This window comes from Dryas octopetala, chromosome 7, assembly GCF_963921425.1.
Source record: "Dryas octopetala chromosome 7, drDryOcto1.1, whole genome shotgun sequence".
In the NCBI taxonomy this organism is placed as follows: domain Eukaryota; kingdom Viridiplantae; phylum Streptophyta; class Magnoliopsida; order Rosales; family Rosaceae; genus Dryas; species Dryas octopetala.
In genome coordinates, this window is record NC_141372.1 from 8,235,193 (window position 1) to 8,249,272 (window position 14,080).

The 14,080-nt window shown below is 38.3% G+C and overlaps 2 protein-coding genes and 2 non-coding genes across 7 annotated transcripts; 2 read left to right on the plus strand and 2 right to left on the minus strand.

The window, feature by feature from the left end:
- Window positions 1-1,907: 1,907 nt before the first annotated feature.
- Window positions 1,908-5,137, plus strand: LOC147279297 (TRAM, LAG1 and CLN8 (TLC) lipid-sensing domain containing protein). Its single transcript, XM_086251081.1, has 3 exons — window positions 1,908-2,284; window positions 3,369-3,646; window positions 4,667-5,137. Exons 1-3 carry the CDS (start codon window positions 2,020-2,022, stop codon window positions 4,976-4,978), a joined length of 855 nt encoding a protein of 284 aa, XP_086107207.1. The 5' UTR covers window positions 1,908-2,019; the 3' UTR covers window positions 4,979-5,137.
- Window positions 5,138-5,607: 470 nt separating this feature from the next.
- TRNAQ-UUG (transfer RNA glutamine (anticodon UUG)) lies at window positions 5,608-5,679 on the minus strand. Its single transcript has one exon. It is a non-coding gene; the product is annotated as a tRNA-Gln (tRNA).
- A 395-nt stretch (window positions 5,680-6,074) lies between these two features.
- Window positions 6,075-6,159, plus strand: TRNAM-CAU (transfer RNA methionine (anticodon CAU)). The gene is given in 2 exon segments: window positions 6,075-6,112; window positions 6,124-6,159. It is a non-coding gene; the product is annotated as a tRNA-Met (tRNA).
- Window positions 6,160-6,476: 317 nt separating this feature from the next.
- LOC147279300 (filament-like protein (DUF869)) lies at window positions 6,477-11,269 on the minus strand. Of its 4 annotated transcripts, XM_086251205.1 has the most exons (6): window positions 11,003-11,269; window positions 10,775-10,787; window positions 9,894-10,049; window positions 8,978-9,173; window positions 7,263-8,644; window positions 6,477-7,068 (listed from the first exon to the last, which is right to left on the minus strand). In XM_086251205.1, exons 3-6 carry the CDS (start codon window positions 9,999-10,001, stop codon window positions 6,667-6,669), a joined length of 2,088 nt encoding a protein of 695 aa, XP_086107331.1. In that variant the 5' UTR covers window positions 10,002-10,049; window positions 10,775-10,787; window positions 11,003-11,269; the 3' UTR covers window positions 6,477-6,666. The 4 variants fall into 4 exon arrangements, with proteins under 4 accessions (XP_086107331.1, XP_086107330.1, XP_086107329.1 ...); XM_086251204.1 differs by lacking the exon at window positions 10,775-10,787; XM_086251203.1 differs by lacking the exon at window positions 11,003-11,269 and having other exon boundaries at window positions 10,775-10,989.
- Window positions 11,270-14,080: the final 2,811 nt, after the last annotated feature.

Genomic DNA, 14,080 nt, shown 5'->3' on the forward strand with positions numbered 1-14,080 from the left:
GGAAGCCTGGGTAGGTGCGCGAGGCGGAAGCCTAAGTGGGTGCGCGGCGTGGAAGCCTAGGTGAGTGCGCGGCGAGGAAGCCTGAGTGGGTGCGCAGCGCGGAAGCCTGGGTGGGTGCGCGGGGCGGAAGCCTAGGAGCTAGGAAGCTCGGAAGCTCGGAAGCTCGGAAGCTAGGAAGTTCGGAAGCTTGGGAGCTCGGAAGCTAGGAAGCTCGGAAGCTCGGAAGGTCGGAAGCTAGGAAGCTCGGAAGCTCGGGAGCTCGGAAGCTTGGAAGCTCGGAAGCTCGGAAGCTCGGAAGCTCGGAAGCTAGGAAGCTCGGAAGCTCGGGAGCTCGGGAGCTCGGAAGCTCGGAAGCTAGGAAGCTCGGAAGCTCGGAAGCTCGGGAGCTCGGGAGCTCGGAAGCTCGGAAGCTAGGAAGCTAGGAAGCTCGGGAGCTCGGGAGCTAGGAAGCTCGGAAGCTCGAGAGCTCGGAAGCTAGGAAGCTCGGAAGCTCGGAAGCTCGGAAGCTCGGGAGCTCGGAAGCTCGGAAGCTCGGAAGCTAGGAAGCTCGGAAGCTCGGGAGCTCGGGAGCTCGGAAGCTCGGAAGCTAGGAAGCTCGGAAGCTCGGAAGCTCGGAAGCTCGGAAGCTCGGAAGCTCGGAAGCTAGGAAGCTCGGAAGCTCGGGAGCTCGGAAGCTCGGAAGCTCGGAAGCTAGGAAGCTCGGAAGCTCGGAAGCTCGGAAGGTTTTTGCACCTCAACTGAGGGTAGAGAATTCAATGGGGAAAAGTTGTAACTTTCCCACAGACGGCGCCAAACTGTTGATGCTCAAAAATGGTAGAGCAGTCAACGTCGAGTCGAACCACGTAGGCCCGTTGACCCACCACTGAGCGGATGACACGTCGAAGTGGGGCAGGAACGGGTAGCTGGGTCCGACTGGTGAGTAATGAGAGAGAATGATATCCAAAGCACCCTGCGCAAGTACACAAAAGTGAGCGGGAAGGGCACCGGTGTGGTGCCGGCCAAAGCTCCTCCGACGCTCAAGTCAGTGTTCAGAGAGATCTGAGAGCAGAGTGAGTGAATAGTGTAATAATGATTGAATCCCTCATTTGTGACAAGAAGGTACCTCTTTTATAGTACCTTTGGAAGAGTGTCAACCAATCCGGTGATGACACGTGTCCCTTGTGATGACTTGCACTGTAGGAGCGCCACGTGTCACCGGTCTCGAGGATCCGAGTGAGTTGACACGGGTCGGGGCCTAGGAGGCTGGAGCTTAGGAGGCCGGAGCCTATGGGGCCGGAGCTTAGGAGGCCGGAGCCTATGGGGCCGGAGCTTAGGAGGCCGGAGCCTATGGGGCCGGAGCCTAGAAGGTCAAGGCCTAGGGGGCCGGAGCCTAGCGGGGGCTTAGCTTTTGGGTCTAGGCCCAAACGACATGATGTTAAGCCTTGTGTGACTTGTCGTTATGCCCAGATGATTAATCATACGAACAATTATAATCTAAACAATTGAGATAATATATCTATAAAAAAAAGTTGGGATAATAGTGTCCTCGAATGACAATAGTAAGAAATTATAAAGATAAAACTAACAAAATTAAAATTTTAAAACTATAAAGATTTAAGTCCTTGAATATTAAATTAATTTGGAATGTAATTTCAACTAATGTAAATTATGTAACAAAAAAAGTTGAAATTTGGCCCAAACTACGGGATCGTAACTTAGGGTCCGACCCAGATGAAGATGGGGTCTCAAGCGTCAACCGACAGCCCACTACCCAAGACAAGATTGCGGGTAAAGGAAGCAATCTCCCGAGACAATCAGTCAAAAAAGTACTCAAAATTCCACCCAAAATTAACTTGCCATTAACGAATTGAATCCACCAATCAACCATTAATAAACAACCACAATGATGACCCAAGAAAACGGTGAAAACCCTCGAAATATCTCCATCTCTCCCATCCTCTTCACCCCTCTATGGCTTTACCTCTACGGTGTGGAGACAGAACAATAAGACACAGAGCAAAACAGAGCCAGTAATAATTGATGGGTAGAACAACAAGAGGAGGAGGAGGACAACAACAACAAGAGGACAAGGCAGGGACCTTCTTCTTGGCCACTTTGGTGCTCTGGTTCGTCTCCGTCTGGTTCGAGATTCTCTTCAACAAGCGCTCCGAGCTGCTCTGCATAGTCGCCGGCTGTTGCTTTTACCAATTGGCCAACTGGGTCGTTCGCGCTTTCGTCTCCAGAGACCCTCTCTTTGTCAACACCTCCGTCTCACTCCTCCACTCCACCATCACCTCCGCTTCAGGTTTCTCAGCCTCTCCCTCTTTTTCTTGTTTTCTATGGTGTGTTTGATTCTTTGTCTTAAGCACAGCGCATAGTGTTTGCTGATTGGTTTTAGAAAATTCAATGCTTGTGCTGTAATGGGCATTTTAACTTTGTTCTAAGCGCTGTTTAGCTCCAAATTCGTAGTTCGTTGTTCGAATGATAATCACTACATATACCATGTAGATTACCAGGTGGGAGAGCTCATGCTTCCATGTTGGTTCCAGCTCTGCCGTTGTGTGTGTTTTTATATTTCCCTCATTCTGGAACATGGTCTTTATTTATGCAATGCAACATAGACTGTCTGAGTGTAAAATGGGTACTGATACTATGTAGAAGTGAAAATATGAAGAATTTTTTGCTAATTTTTCGAGGCAGGAGGAGTGGTAAGTTTGCAAGTGTGGAATTATGGTTGCCTGTGGCTAGGTTTGAATCACATTATTATTGAGGATGGTTTGGGTACTACTATGTCTTTAATTAGACTGGCTATTATGGGGTCTCGGAACATGCCAGGTTATTTTTAGGCTGAACAGGCCAGGTTCATGCATGAATTTTGCACACTATATTTATGTAGATGCACTAGTGATCCCTAGATAATTCCATTTTCTTGCTGGGGAGTCTTATGATCGCTTGAGGTGAGGTATTCTGATGTGGCTCAGCTTAGCTTGGTCAGTGGTGAGGATAAAGAGGAAGTTCCCAGTTAATCTTACTTATTTATGGGTTGGTAATAGGCTTGAGAGAATATATGGGTAAGCAGTAAGCTACAATCGAAGGATAATATAAGTTTTATCCTTGGTTATGCTCTAAAGAGTAGAATCTTGGGTGATGGACAAAACGATGCACATATGTAGAATAAGCAAAACATTGGAATTTGCCATAGGTAGCGTGATAAACTTTTTAATGTAAGAAATAAGATCAGAGATGTAGGTATGTGGCTTTGGACATACATACCAGCTAAATTTACAAGACATTGCTAACTATTTGCTTTTTTTGAAATTGTCTTGTGCACATCTTTCATCATATATTTCAATGTTAGGGTATGTGATGCAACTTCAAAATGTCTGCAGTGATATTCATTTTGGTTAATCAGTGGCTAGAAAATGGTTCGATTGGGATGTTTGAACACTCACAGTTGTTTGGAGGTACTTGGCCGTGGGCACACCCAGCTTTGTGCTTCTCATGTGGTTACTTTGCATATGATCAGTGGGATATGCTGAATCATGGATTATATAGTGGTTGGATTCCTTCCATCCTGATGCATCATCTGATACTCCTCATTTGCTTTACTCTTGCCCTGTATCGGAATGTTACCATCAATTACCTTATTCTCACTCTCATTTGTGAGGTACATTTTACTATCTTCTTCAAAGCTTTCCTATCCCTTTATGAATTTTTTTTTTTCTATTTTTTCATCTGATAATATTTTCCAGTGTTAAAAAAACTGGACCAGTCAGTCTGATGATCTGTTTGGTTTTATTGTTAGAAGTCGTTTTTTGAAATATCAACCATAAGTGTGAACTGGCTGGTTCAACCGTGAACCAATTGGCCTAATCACAATTTGAACCTATTAGTGTGTCTTCACACCCAAAAAATGGATATTTTGTAAGGCAGTGGAGATTAGAGATTTGAACCCTAGCTTTCAAAACATGCTGGTTAAATAGATCATTTATCATTAGGCCGCTTCCACATTAGTTGTGTTATTGTGATAATTTTTATCTCTACTATTTATTTCAATACAACAATAAAGAAACAATATTTTATCGTAAAGAAAACTAAACCTTTAATTATTTGGAAGTAATGTATAATTAAAAATTATACCTTGTCCCATGGAAAATAAGGCAATGTATTGTATAATGATCGGGTACATGTATATTTTTGACAAGGTGTTGACTTTAAACCAAGTGGATCAAAAGGGAGACTTTCTTCAAAGCATGTGTAATGAACTGTGAGAGGTCAAGCCTTAGATATTTGTGATCATTTGATAATGTATTGCATAATAGTATGAGATGAGGAAATGCTAGCAATCAGTATTTTTCTTCTATTTCTCCTTTTAATTTTTAGGTGAGTAAGTGCATGATTTGTGAGAATCTCTCTCCTGACTTTGTTTAAATTGTAAGGGAAAATCTCTTTAATGTTATTTATACTGAGGTGGTAATCTTGATTTTGTTTCTTTGGAATGATTTAGATTTAAGTTTGGGTAACTCAGCATAGGCCCTAGTCAAATTTCCTTGATGATTACTTAAACCAAAAAATGGAAACTTTAAATCAATACTGAGAATTATATAATCTTGTGGGGATTTAGAATCTTAATGTGATTTCTCATGTGAATTCCTTGTGAATGATTCTGATATTTTTTATGATACAGCTGCATTCTATCTTTTTGCATGTGAGGAAAGTGCGGCGGATGGCAGGTGTTCGTGATGCCAAGAGTAAAATTGTAAGGGTAGAGTGGGTTCTTAATTGGGTCACCTTCATTTTAGCAAGGGTTGCATCTCACGTTCTTATCACTGCCAAGCTCATTTGGGATGCTCCCAAATTTGTAAAGGGCGTGGAGCTGCCACTTGCGTTGTTTGGGATGTTTGGAATGAACATGCTCAATACTTTTCTTGGCCTTGATCTCTTCAATGCATACAGGAGAGAGAGGAATCCTCAGCATACGAATACTCATAGAGAATGACAAAAAGCAAGGCCAAGTAGAGTTACAATTCGTTTTAAGCCCTGTTGTTTATTTCATTGATTTTGCACATAAATGTTCGTTGGAAAAGAATGAGTTTTCATTTTGAAATCGACAGTGTAAATTATGTGAGTATATGAAAGCATGTTTTGTTTCCCTTAATGCTTAATATTGTTCAGTTGTAAGGTATTGTTCTGTGCAATTGAAGGCACGCCTTTGAGCTCGAAGGTGGTCACCGTTGAGGCCTCGGTCAATCCATCCACTCCTGAGGGGGCATTTAATTCTCAGGTTCCTCTACAGATCTAATATCTTTTGCTGAGTTTCTATGCACTTAACTTTTAATCATATATTATAAATTCAAGAGTGAGCAAAAGGGTTGTGGATTAATAGCACTTTTGGGCGTGTGAGAGAGATCAAATGTGAACTCCTAGTACATGACTACATGGCTAAAATTGAAGTAAGCAAATATAAGTGCATTTAATGCCTTCTAAAGAAGACTGCACATGTTTTTGGGTGCCATTTATGAATTTGAAAGAGCTTCATGGGCATTGATCCATGGTCTGCGTCATCATGTAGAAAAGAAATGTGAATCTTTTGATGGCAAAAATAAAAAATATAGGAATTTTAAAAAGAGGTCCTACCGGGAGTCGAACCCAGGTCGCTGGATTCAAAGTCCAGAGTGCTAACCACTACACCATAGAACCGGTTTGTTAAGGTGCTTGCAATAGTTTTAAATATAGAATCACTTAGAAGCACAAGAATAATAAATTAATAATAACTTTGCGCCTAGAATTTCTCGCTTGTTGCTACTTGCTTACGTGGTTTGATAAACAACATTAGAACAAACGAATTTCACAGGCAACAGCGTGCATATCCTAGATTTTGATGTCATGCCCATTTTGTAAAATGATTTGAGTAATGCTATAGTAGGCTTTTGTTGGTTTACAATTTTACACACCCAATGAGTAGTTAGGAGTTTAGGACAATTATTAAATCGGGAGAATGCATTAAGAGATTTTGACTGAAGTAATTTAGAATATTTACAGTGTATCAGTTGGCTACTGAGTTATACTGAGGTCGAGAGTTCAATAATCAATAAGGGGTGGTGGCGCAGTTGGCTAGCGCGTAGGTCTCATAGCTTCTGAGTTATCCTGAGGTCGAGAGTTCGAGCCTCTCTCACCCCATTACCCTTTTTCTCCATTAATCTTTATCTTGCAGGCTTTGCAGCTGTGTGAAGTTTCCAGTCACTTTGCACCCATCCTCATTTTCTTTTCTACTCTTTTTTTTGGGGGGCAAAAAAGCTTTTCAGTTCTTTTTCTTGGCCATTCAAAATCAATACCACTACATTTCTTTAATTTTTCATCATTGCTAAAAACTCTAGGCCTGCTCCAATTCATTTTGCATATCAAAACTGATATGTCAAATTGAACCACTGGTTGATTACAAATATACTCAACCAACCATTTTAGATACAAGCCATACAGAAATATGAAGAAAAGCATTTGAAATATAAATCTAATGACATTCAGAATTTGATTGATCACTGTTCATGTGAAGATCAAATGTGCCAATTAGTAAGCATCTAATTAGCAACTCTTCAAAATTCAAATATACTAAAGCACTAAATTCTCTGTTATACAAACCCAGAAATAATGATATCTCTTGTTTTCTCTTTTAAAGAATTAATCTAGCTAAATTTCTAGTCGTATCCCACTCTTTGTTCGCGAGAAAAATTTTGCAAACCCATTTCGATTCTTCTCTGAACTGACATGACTTGACAATAAGGTAGACGAGGTTGATGAAGATGAAGATGGTGGTGAATTATCTTCATTTTTATTTACTGAAGGACCTGAACTCTCATCAGCTGGTTTTGACAAATCTGAATCTCTTTTAGGTGAAAATGTCCCATTACAATGTAACTTCCACTGTTCATCAGCTTTAGGAATCTGTGAAGCAGCAGCAGAAAACTCTGGTATGTTTACAGTGTCAATCAGGAAATCTTCTAGTGTTGCTAGAGATTTCAGTTGATTCCCAAGAGATGCTATTGTTTTCTGGCACTCAGCAAGTTTTCCAGCAGCTACAGCTAGGTCTTCCTGGAGATCATTCTCAAAAGCATTAAAATTTGCAGCATATATTTTTCTTTGTCTGTCGAACATAGGACCTGCTGGGCCTTTAGAGCCAACAAGTCACTATGAACAGCATATTATTTTTCTTTTAACTAGACTAATGTTAGAATAATGGAAAACTACACATGTAAAGTAGATAGTTTAAGTCCCTGATCACCAACCTGCTTTATCTTCAATTCACCATTTGAGGAAGCAGTTTTCTGAAGCTTAACTTCTTCATTCTTTCTTGCTAGCTCCTCCTCTAAATTTTTACATTTGACCGCAATTTCTGCTGACAAAGCCCTCTCCCTCTGAACCTCTGCTTCTAAGGAGTTAACCCTAGTAGACATGGTCCGAGCCTCGGCTTCTATGCTAATGAGCTGAGACTCGACAGTCTGCTTTGATTCTTTTGCAATGTTTAGTTCCTTTTCTAACTCCTCCAACATCATTTCTGCTTCTTTAAGTTGAAATTCTGATGCCACAAAACATTCTTGACTTTTGGCTAAGGCAACTTCTAGTTCAGCTTTCTCTACTTCCAACTTTTCTTTCTCTTCTTCCAACTTTTCTTTCTCTTCTTCCAACTTTTCTTTCACTTCTTCCATCTTTTCTTTCTCTTCTTCCAACTTTTCTAACTTGTCCTCTAATTCGGCTGTCCGATGACTCATGGCCTCAAGTTCACCTCTCAAGGCACTTTCTTCATTATTGGAATGATTAACTATGGCTTCTGATTCCAGGCAACCAGTTCCACTCTCAGGCTGTGGCAATGCAGCAAGCCGTTCCATCTCAAGGAAATCATCCATGAGATCAATTTCAACAGACAAGGCTGGCAAATTTCTGTTAACAGCCTTTTCATTCTTGAATTGATCAAGCTCAGCAACCAGGGACAATGCCCATGAGTCAGAGAAACTCTGGTCACGCTTGTTTAGCTCAGAGCCATTCATCTTTTGGGAATCGATCTCCATCATGTTTAGCCGCTCTCCGCTGTCTGATTGACTATCCATGCAAGACTCCACATACATTGAGGAAGCAGCACTGGATTTATGATCATTAACCAAAGGTATTTTGCAACCTGGAGCTCTTAGCCTCCGGCACTCAGCTTCAAGCTTTGCAACCTTCTTTATACTCTCTAAATATTGCTTACTGGCTGTTTCAGCTGCTTGTGTGCTCAAGTCCCTTTCAATTGTCCTGATTTCCAACTCCTCTGCTTGAGACAGTAGGTGAAGCTTAAGGGCTGAGTTTTCTTTTTCCAAAGATTCAAGCTTATGAGAAAGATGAGGATCAACAAAAGCAGAAACTTCAGATTTATTAGCTTCTGCTTTTCTCTGGAGCTCAATAATCTGACTTTCAAGCTTCGCTTTGGTGGACTCCCAGTCACGGGTTTTCTTCGCCACAGCTTCATGTATATTTTTCTCCTGCTCCTCTCTCGCTTGTCTAAGCTGCCTAACACATTCCTTGAGGGCCCCATCAAGATGGCTTACCCGATCTTCCAGAGCTGAGTTTTGCTGAACTGCAGCTTCAAGTTGTAGCTTAAAACTGGCCACCTCATTTTCAGCCTTTTCCCAGCCTATAATGATATCAAAACTAGAATGGTTTTATATATAAAAATGTGACAATATTATAACAACAATTGGAAATGTAGAATTTGTGGTTGAGATTTGGCTAAACTTATCCTACAGCCTTTCCACTTCACATGACCTCTTAAATTTGGAAACATTACAGGTACAAATCCCTTGCAGTTAGTTATTTCACAATTCTCATCATTATGTGGACAAAGTCATCCCTAATGCAGGAGACAAGACCACAACAATCCCAAAGTGCTGTTCTTCGTGTGTAAAATTGAAAAAGAAACTAGCAGAGTTGATATGTCATATGTCAAAATATTGCTACACACAATTACCTGCAACAGCTTCTTCAGCAACTTTGGCATGCTGCTTCACCAAGTCTTCTTTGGCACTAACATTCACAAGAGCAGCTGATAATCTCTCTGTCAGATTCTTCAGACTATCATTAACATCTTCAGCACTAGAGACAGCTTTTGATGTGACTTCAGGTGATTGAGTGTCATGATTAGGAGACGCCTTAAGTGCCTCCTGCTTCAATGATCATAAGAAATAAAATTATAGTTTGAATTTCAAGAACAACAAAAGAACACCTTTAGCAATGCATGGAGCCCTCCAAAGTGGAACTGACCTGTTTGGGTTACATACTTACAAATTCGTAAATCAGACAACTTTGTTGTCTATGCCATTTGCAGTCAGCAAACTTAGTTAAAATGTGGAACTTCAAGAGTACTAAATGTTATATTTCTCTTAAAACTCATTTGACATCAAGTCTATGCCACTTGGGATAAAACATGGCATCCACACCATATCAAGGCAAGGAAGACTCAATAAAGAAGCAGGAGGAAGATAATAGATAGCAATCCTTTCTAGGAGACCAACTAGCTAGATATGATAGGAAATGCAACTTTAATTGTTTGACACTTTGATTAATAGGTAGACATAAATTTTTTTATGCAAAGGTATAAAGAGTGTCAAACCCAAATTTCAAATCAGAATAGCCAAACCTGATTTCTTTAGTTATTTAAAATGCTTACTCATTCAAGACAATTAATTAGCACAGGTGTATCTCATGCATGTTTTAGGAAATTAAGTTATGTTACAAAAATGAGAAATAGAGAGGAATGCAGTTTATGTGAAATTGAGGCCATGTTAGGTTGATTACTTGGTTAACTGCCAAGAGTACAATATGTGCCAGCTTTGCAGAAGTAAGATTTAACTCAAATTTGTGGTAGTGAGGGTTCAGCTACTTACCTGTTCATCAGAGTACTTCTCAGAATGCGAAGATGCTGAACCTGAACTTTCAGTTTCGCCGGAACTCTTCTCAGAAGACTTCTTCTTCCACAACCACTTCCGGTCCATCTAAGGTTCTTTTGTCCAACTTCCCAACTAGGACATCACACTGTTCATCTGCACACACAGATAATCAAAAACTAACCATAAATCGTCCTCAAAGTTCCAGAAAACAGGAGAAAGCATAAAATAGATATCCAACACTTCAAACTTTATTGGTTGTTGCTGGATAACGGAACTCCAACCAATACAACCAAGCCTTTTAAAAACAGAAAGCCGTATTCTTTCCAGCATTCCCAAACATTTAAACAAAAAAGGAAGGTTTGCTTATCACTCTCTCAGCTTAGCTTCAAATCCACTTCAAAACCATCTAACCCCAACAACAAATATTATGCCATTAATAAGAATCAAAATGGGTATCTGCTTAGCTGAAAAGCACAAACAAGAGTAAGGAACAGACCCAAACACAGACTAACTCGCTCTGAAGATGGAAGGATCTGTGAAATCAATTATGACCCATTTTTTGAATCACAAAAACAAAACTACCCATATGGTAAATTGATGAAATGTTGCAAAATCTCCAATTTCAAGAGACAAAATTCGCAGGAATGAAACAGTGTCTCTACCAGAATATAAATAAAAGGAATAAAAAATCCAAAAATACCCAACACAGAAGCTCTCATTTAGGAGCAACCCATCAAAGCAAAAAGGCACAAAACCCGCTTGTCTTAGACTCTTACCCAAAAACTCAAAAACAAAAATTATAGCAAAATAATTAAAATTCAGATACATATATTATTCACCCAAAAAAGATAAAGAAGAACGAGACCCAGATCAAATACCTTTGACTGGAGTCTGGAGACCACAACAAACCCAAGATTAGACGGAAAGCCAAGCCAGTCATAAACAAATGAAAACAAAAGACGGTTCAAGCTTGAGATTTAAGATTACAAATGAAGAACAATAAAATACAAGTCTGCAAAAATCTGTAGAATGTCAGATGGGGCAACTCAGATAACAACTAAAAGTAGCAGATAATGTGGGTTTCCATTTCTTGTTTTCTACTTTACCTTTTTGGGTCCCCAGAAAAATAAAAAAGGAACAGCATGTGCTTCTGGATATCAAGTTGTGAACATCAAGAAGCAAACCTCAAAATCCCACTTTTCTCAGCTTTTTCTTTTTATTCAAATGAGAAAATCAAATCGTTTACTCTCATATTTATTTAGGAATTTTGAAATCCAGCTGCCCTTATTCCCGCCCATTATGGCCATTGATTATCGTAGAGCACCCAGCAGTTTTTATTTTTTTAAATTATTTTTAATGGCCATTAATTTTTATTTTTCAATATTCTATGTTGCAGAGAAGCTGGGTCCTATTATTTTTGTCTGCTCAGCTTTTTTAGTGTTCTGTTCGTTCTTTATTGTTTGTCTTGGCCCGGGCATAGGGAAGGAATCTTATGTAGGCGCGCGCTCGTGCTTACCGTGGACCTTCTCTTCTGGGTGTTTGTATGCGTTTTTCTCAACATCTGGGTTGATTTCGTGATCCCACGGTGGAGAAAGCTTTGGGCATTTTCTGATTTTAAACCTTTTTAGTCAAATCTGGGATGTTTTTCTTAAATTATGGAAGAGAGAGAGATATTAGTAAAAGAATTTTAAATGATGTTATTTTCAATTTTTCATACCCTATAAATAGGAGTGTTAATGGGAATTCCAAGTAAGTAGTATGAGTGTGGATCGGTTTGTCTATTTTATACTTCTTATTTAATATTATTTTCAAAAGACCAACATTTGTTTTTCAATTTGTTTTTTGTTTGTATAGTTGGCTCATATTTAAAACTAAAAAGCTTTGCATTGTTTTAATAAAAAAAGAAAAGTTTTGCATTATTTTCACGTCAATGATAGTTTATGTCTCTATATTTTCATGAAATTTGTAATTGACCATATTCTTTTAGTTTTGGCCCTTTCAATAATGTACTTCCAACAATATATTAATTAAGTTCAAATCATTAACTTTATTTAAATTATTGACGAAAAATTTGACATGCTTCACACGTTAGTGGTATTTTAGACATCTTACTCTACTTATATGCATATGTAAGCCTATACTCGCCACCAAACAAAATAAATTTGGAAAAATAACTAGTTACACCAAAATGAATGTGTCCAATGATGAAGAGGGCTTAAATAGACATTTAGGCATTTTAAGATGTTTGAAATGTCACTCATGTGTGAAGCATGTGATTCCACGTTGGATTTTCCGTCAACAATTTAAACGAGATTAACAATTTGAACATAATTGTTAGCATATTGAAAATACATGACTAAAACTACCAAAATTAAAAGAACCGACTAAAGTGAAAATTTTGTGAAAGTATAAGAACCGAAAATATCATTTAACTTTATTTTCAAAATATTAAATATGACATCATAACATTTTCAAGGAAAATTTTACAATGTGAATAGTGTATGATGTAGACAATTTTTTACTTTTAAATTATACGTTTTTCACTATTAAATATATATTTATATGACATATGATGTCCACAATATAAATGTTCTTTGTTTGTTTAACATTACCATGTAGATTGTATGTTTTAAAAATCAAAAACAAAAAAAGAGACTTTACCCAAAAATCAAAAGTGTTTAGGCTTTAGAAAGTCTAAAAACTAAAAAGAAAAGCAATAGAATAAGGTAAAGAGATATTGTCAAAAAACATATTCTCTTTCTTAATAGTTTGGAAACATAACCATATTATATTATTAAACTATCAATTAATGAAAAGAGATTAATCATCTATCAAAATTCAAATAAAAAAATGTCTCATTTAATTTAGGCTTCATTAGATTTAAGGGTTGGCCTACAACTAGCCCAAAAATATTGAGTTGCATGCCAAAATTGTCATCGCTGTATCTACCTTTGCGGGAGATGCATCTATCATTTTGTCCTTTGCGGGAGAAGCATATGCCTCTACTGGAGATGCATCTACCATTTTGTCATTTGCATCAACTTATTAGAATAAAGTATTTTTCATCAAATTTATTAGTAGTTTGGTAGTAGTATCTAATTTAGTATATATCATAAGAAATACCTCAAGTAAAAAAAGTATTTTATTTAATTTGCGATGACTTTTTCATTGCTTATTTCCAGTGCTGTGTTTCATGACTTATAGTTATAGCAAACAATTTCAAATGTCAATTATCATTGTTTTTTTATTTCTTTGCTACCAATAAGCCCAAAGACTCAAATAGAATGGAATGTTCCAACTCTAACTTCATGTATATGGATAAATATTCATTACATTACACTAGAACTTTTTTTATCAGCAACTCTGTGATGTTGTACAGTAAGTAGGGGACCACCTGATTTCTAAGTGGACCCTATACAATAGTAATATTCTTGTATTAATGTGAGCCTCAAACTTGTATAATTGGACATATTTTCCTTCAGACTTTAGTCCATGTAGAATAAAGTAGGTAGACGTAGAAGTAGAAGTAGAAGCATGGATCAAAGAAGGTAAAGAGTTAGGTGACGAATTCAATGCCTAATCATATATCGCAACTCCCTACTGTATCTCAAAAGAAAAAATAATAATATTAAGAGAGCTATAACTATAGTTCACTAATTTGAAGGAAATCCACGACCCATTTTTTCGAGAAATTATTTTGTGTAACTGATATATTGTCACGTGGTATAACCAATCTATGTATTCGAAAAATTATTTTATGTGATCGTAGTACCACATAACATGATAATGTAATGTTACCAATCCATTTAGATTAGCGAAAATGTTAGCAAAATGACTATAAATATACCCCTATTTTCAGTTGAGGATCCCGTTTTCACTTTGCTTCAATTAAGGACTATTATTTTTCAAGTGTTTCAATCAAGGATATTCCGTCAACTCCGTCAAAAATTCTGTTAAAATTGATCACATGAGAGTCCCATGACCAATTCATAAGGACGAAAAAGTAATTTCTCCTAAAAAATATTTAAAAATAAAACTAATGAATTAAAAAAAAAAAAACAAAATCTCCCACCACCGCCGCTCCCTGCAACATGCCGACCTGGCCCTCCCCCTTCCCCTACCTAGCTTCGCCCCTCCCCCTCACCACCTAGTTCGACCCTCCCTCTTCCCCCTCCCAGCCCTGC

Excerpts from the sequence above, each read along its gene's own strand:
- LOC147279297 (XM_086251081.1), top strand. The coding sequence starts at position 2,020 with ATGGGTAGAACAACAAGAGGAGGAGGAGGACAACAACAACAAGAGGAC. Across the intron at positions 2,285-3,368 it reads CACCATCACCTCCGCTTCAG|TGATATTCATTTTGGTTAAT; the intron begins GTTTCTCAGCCT and ends AAATGTCTGCAG. Across the intron at positions 3,647-4,666 it reads TTCTCACTCTCATTTGTGAG|CTGCATTCTATCTTTTTGCA; the intron begins GTACATTTTACT and ends TTTATGATACAG.
- LOC147279300 (XM_086251204.1), bottom strand. The coding sequence starts at position 10,001 with ATGGACCGGAAGTGGTTGTGGAAGAAGAAGTCTTCTGAGAAGAGTTCC. Across the intron at positions 9,174-9,893 it reads AGAAGTACTCTGATGAACAG|CAGGAGGCACTTAAGGCGTC; the intron begins GTAAGTAGCTGA and ends TGATCATTGAAG. Across the intron at positions 7,069-7,262 it reads GTGAATTGAAGATAAAGCAG|GAAGACCTAGCTGTAGCTGC; the intron begins GTTGGTGATCAG and ends AATGATCTCCAG.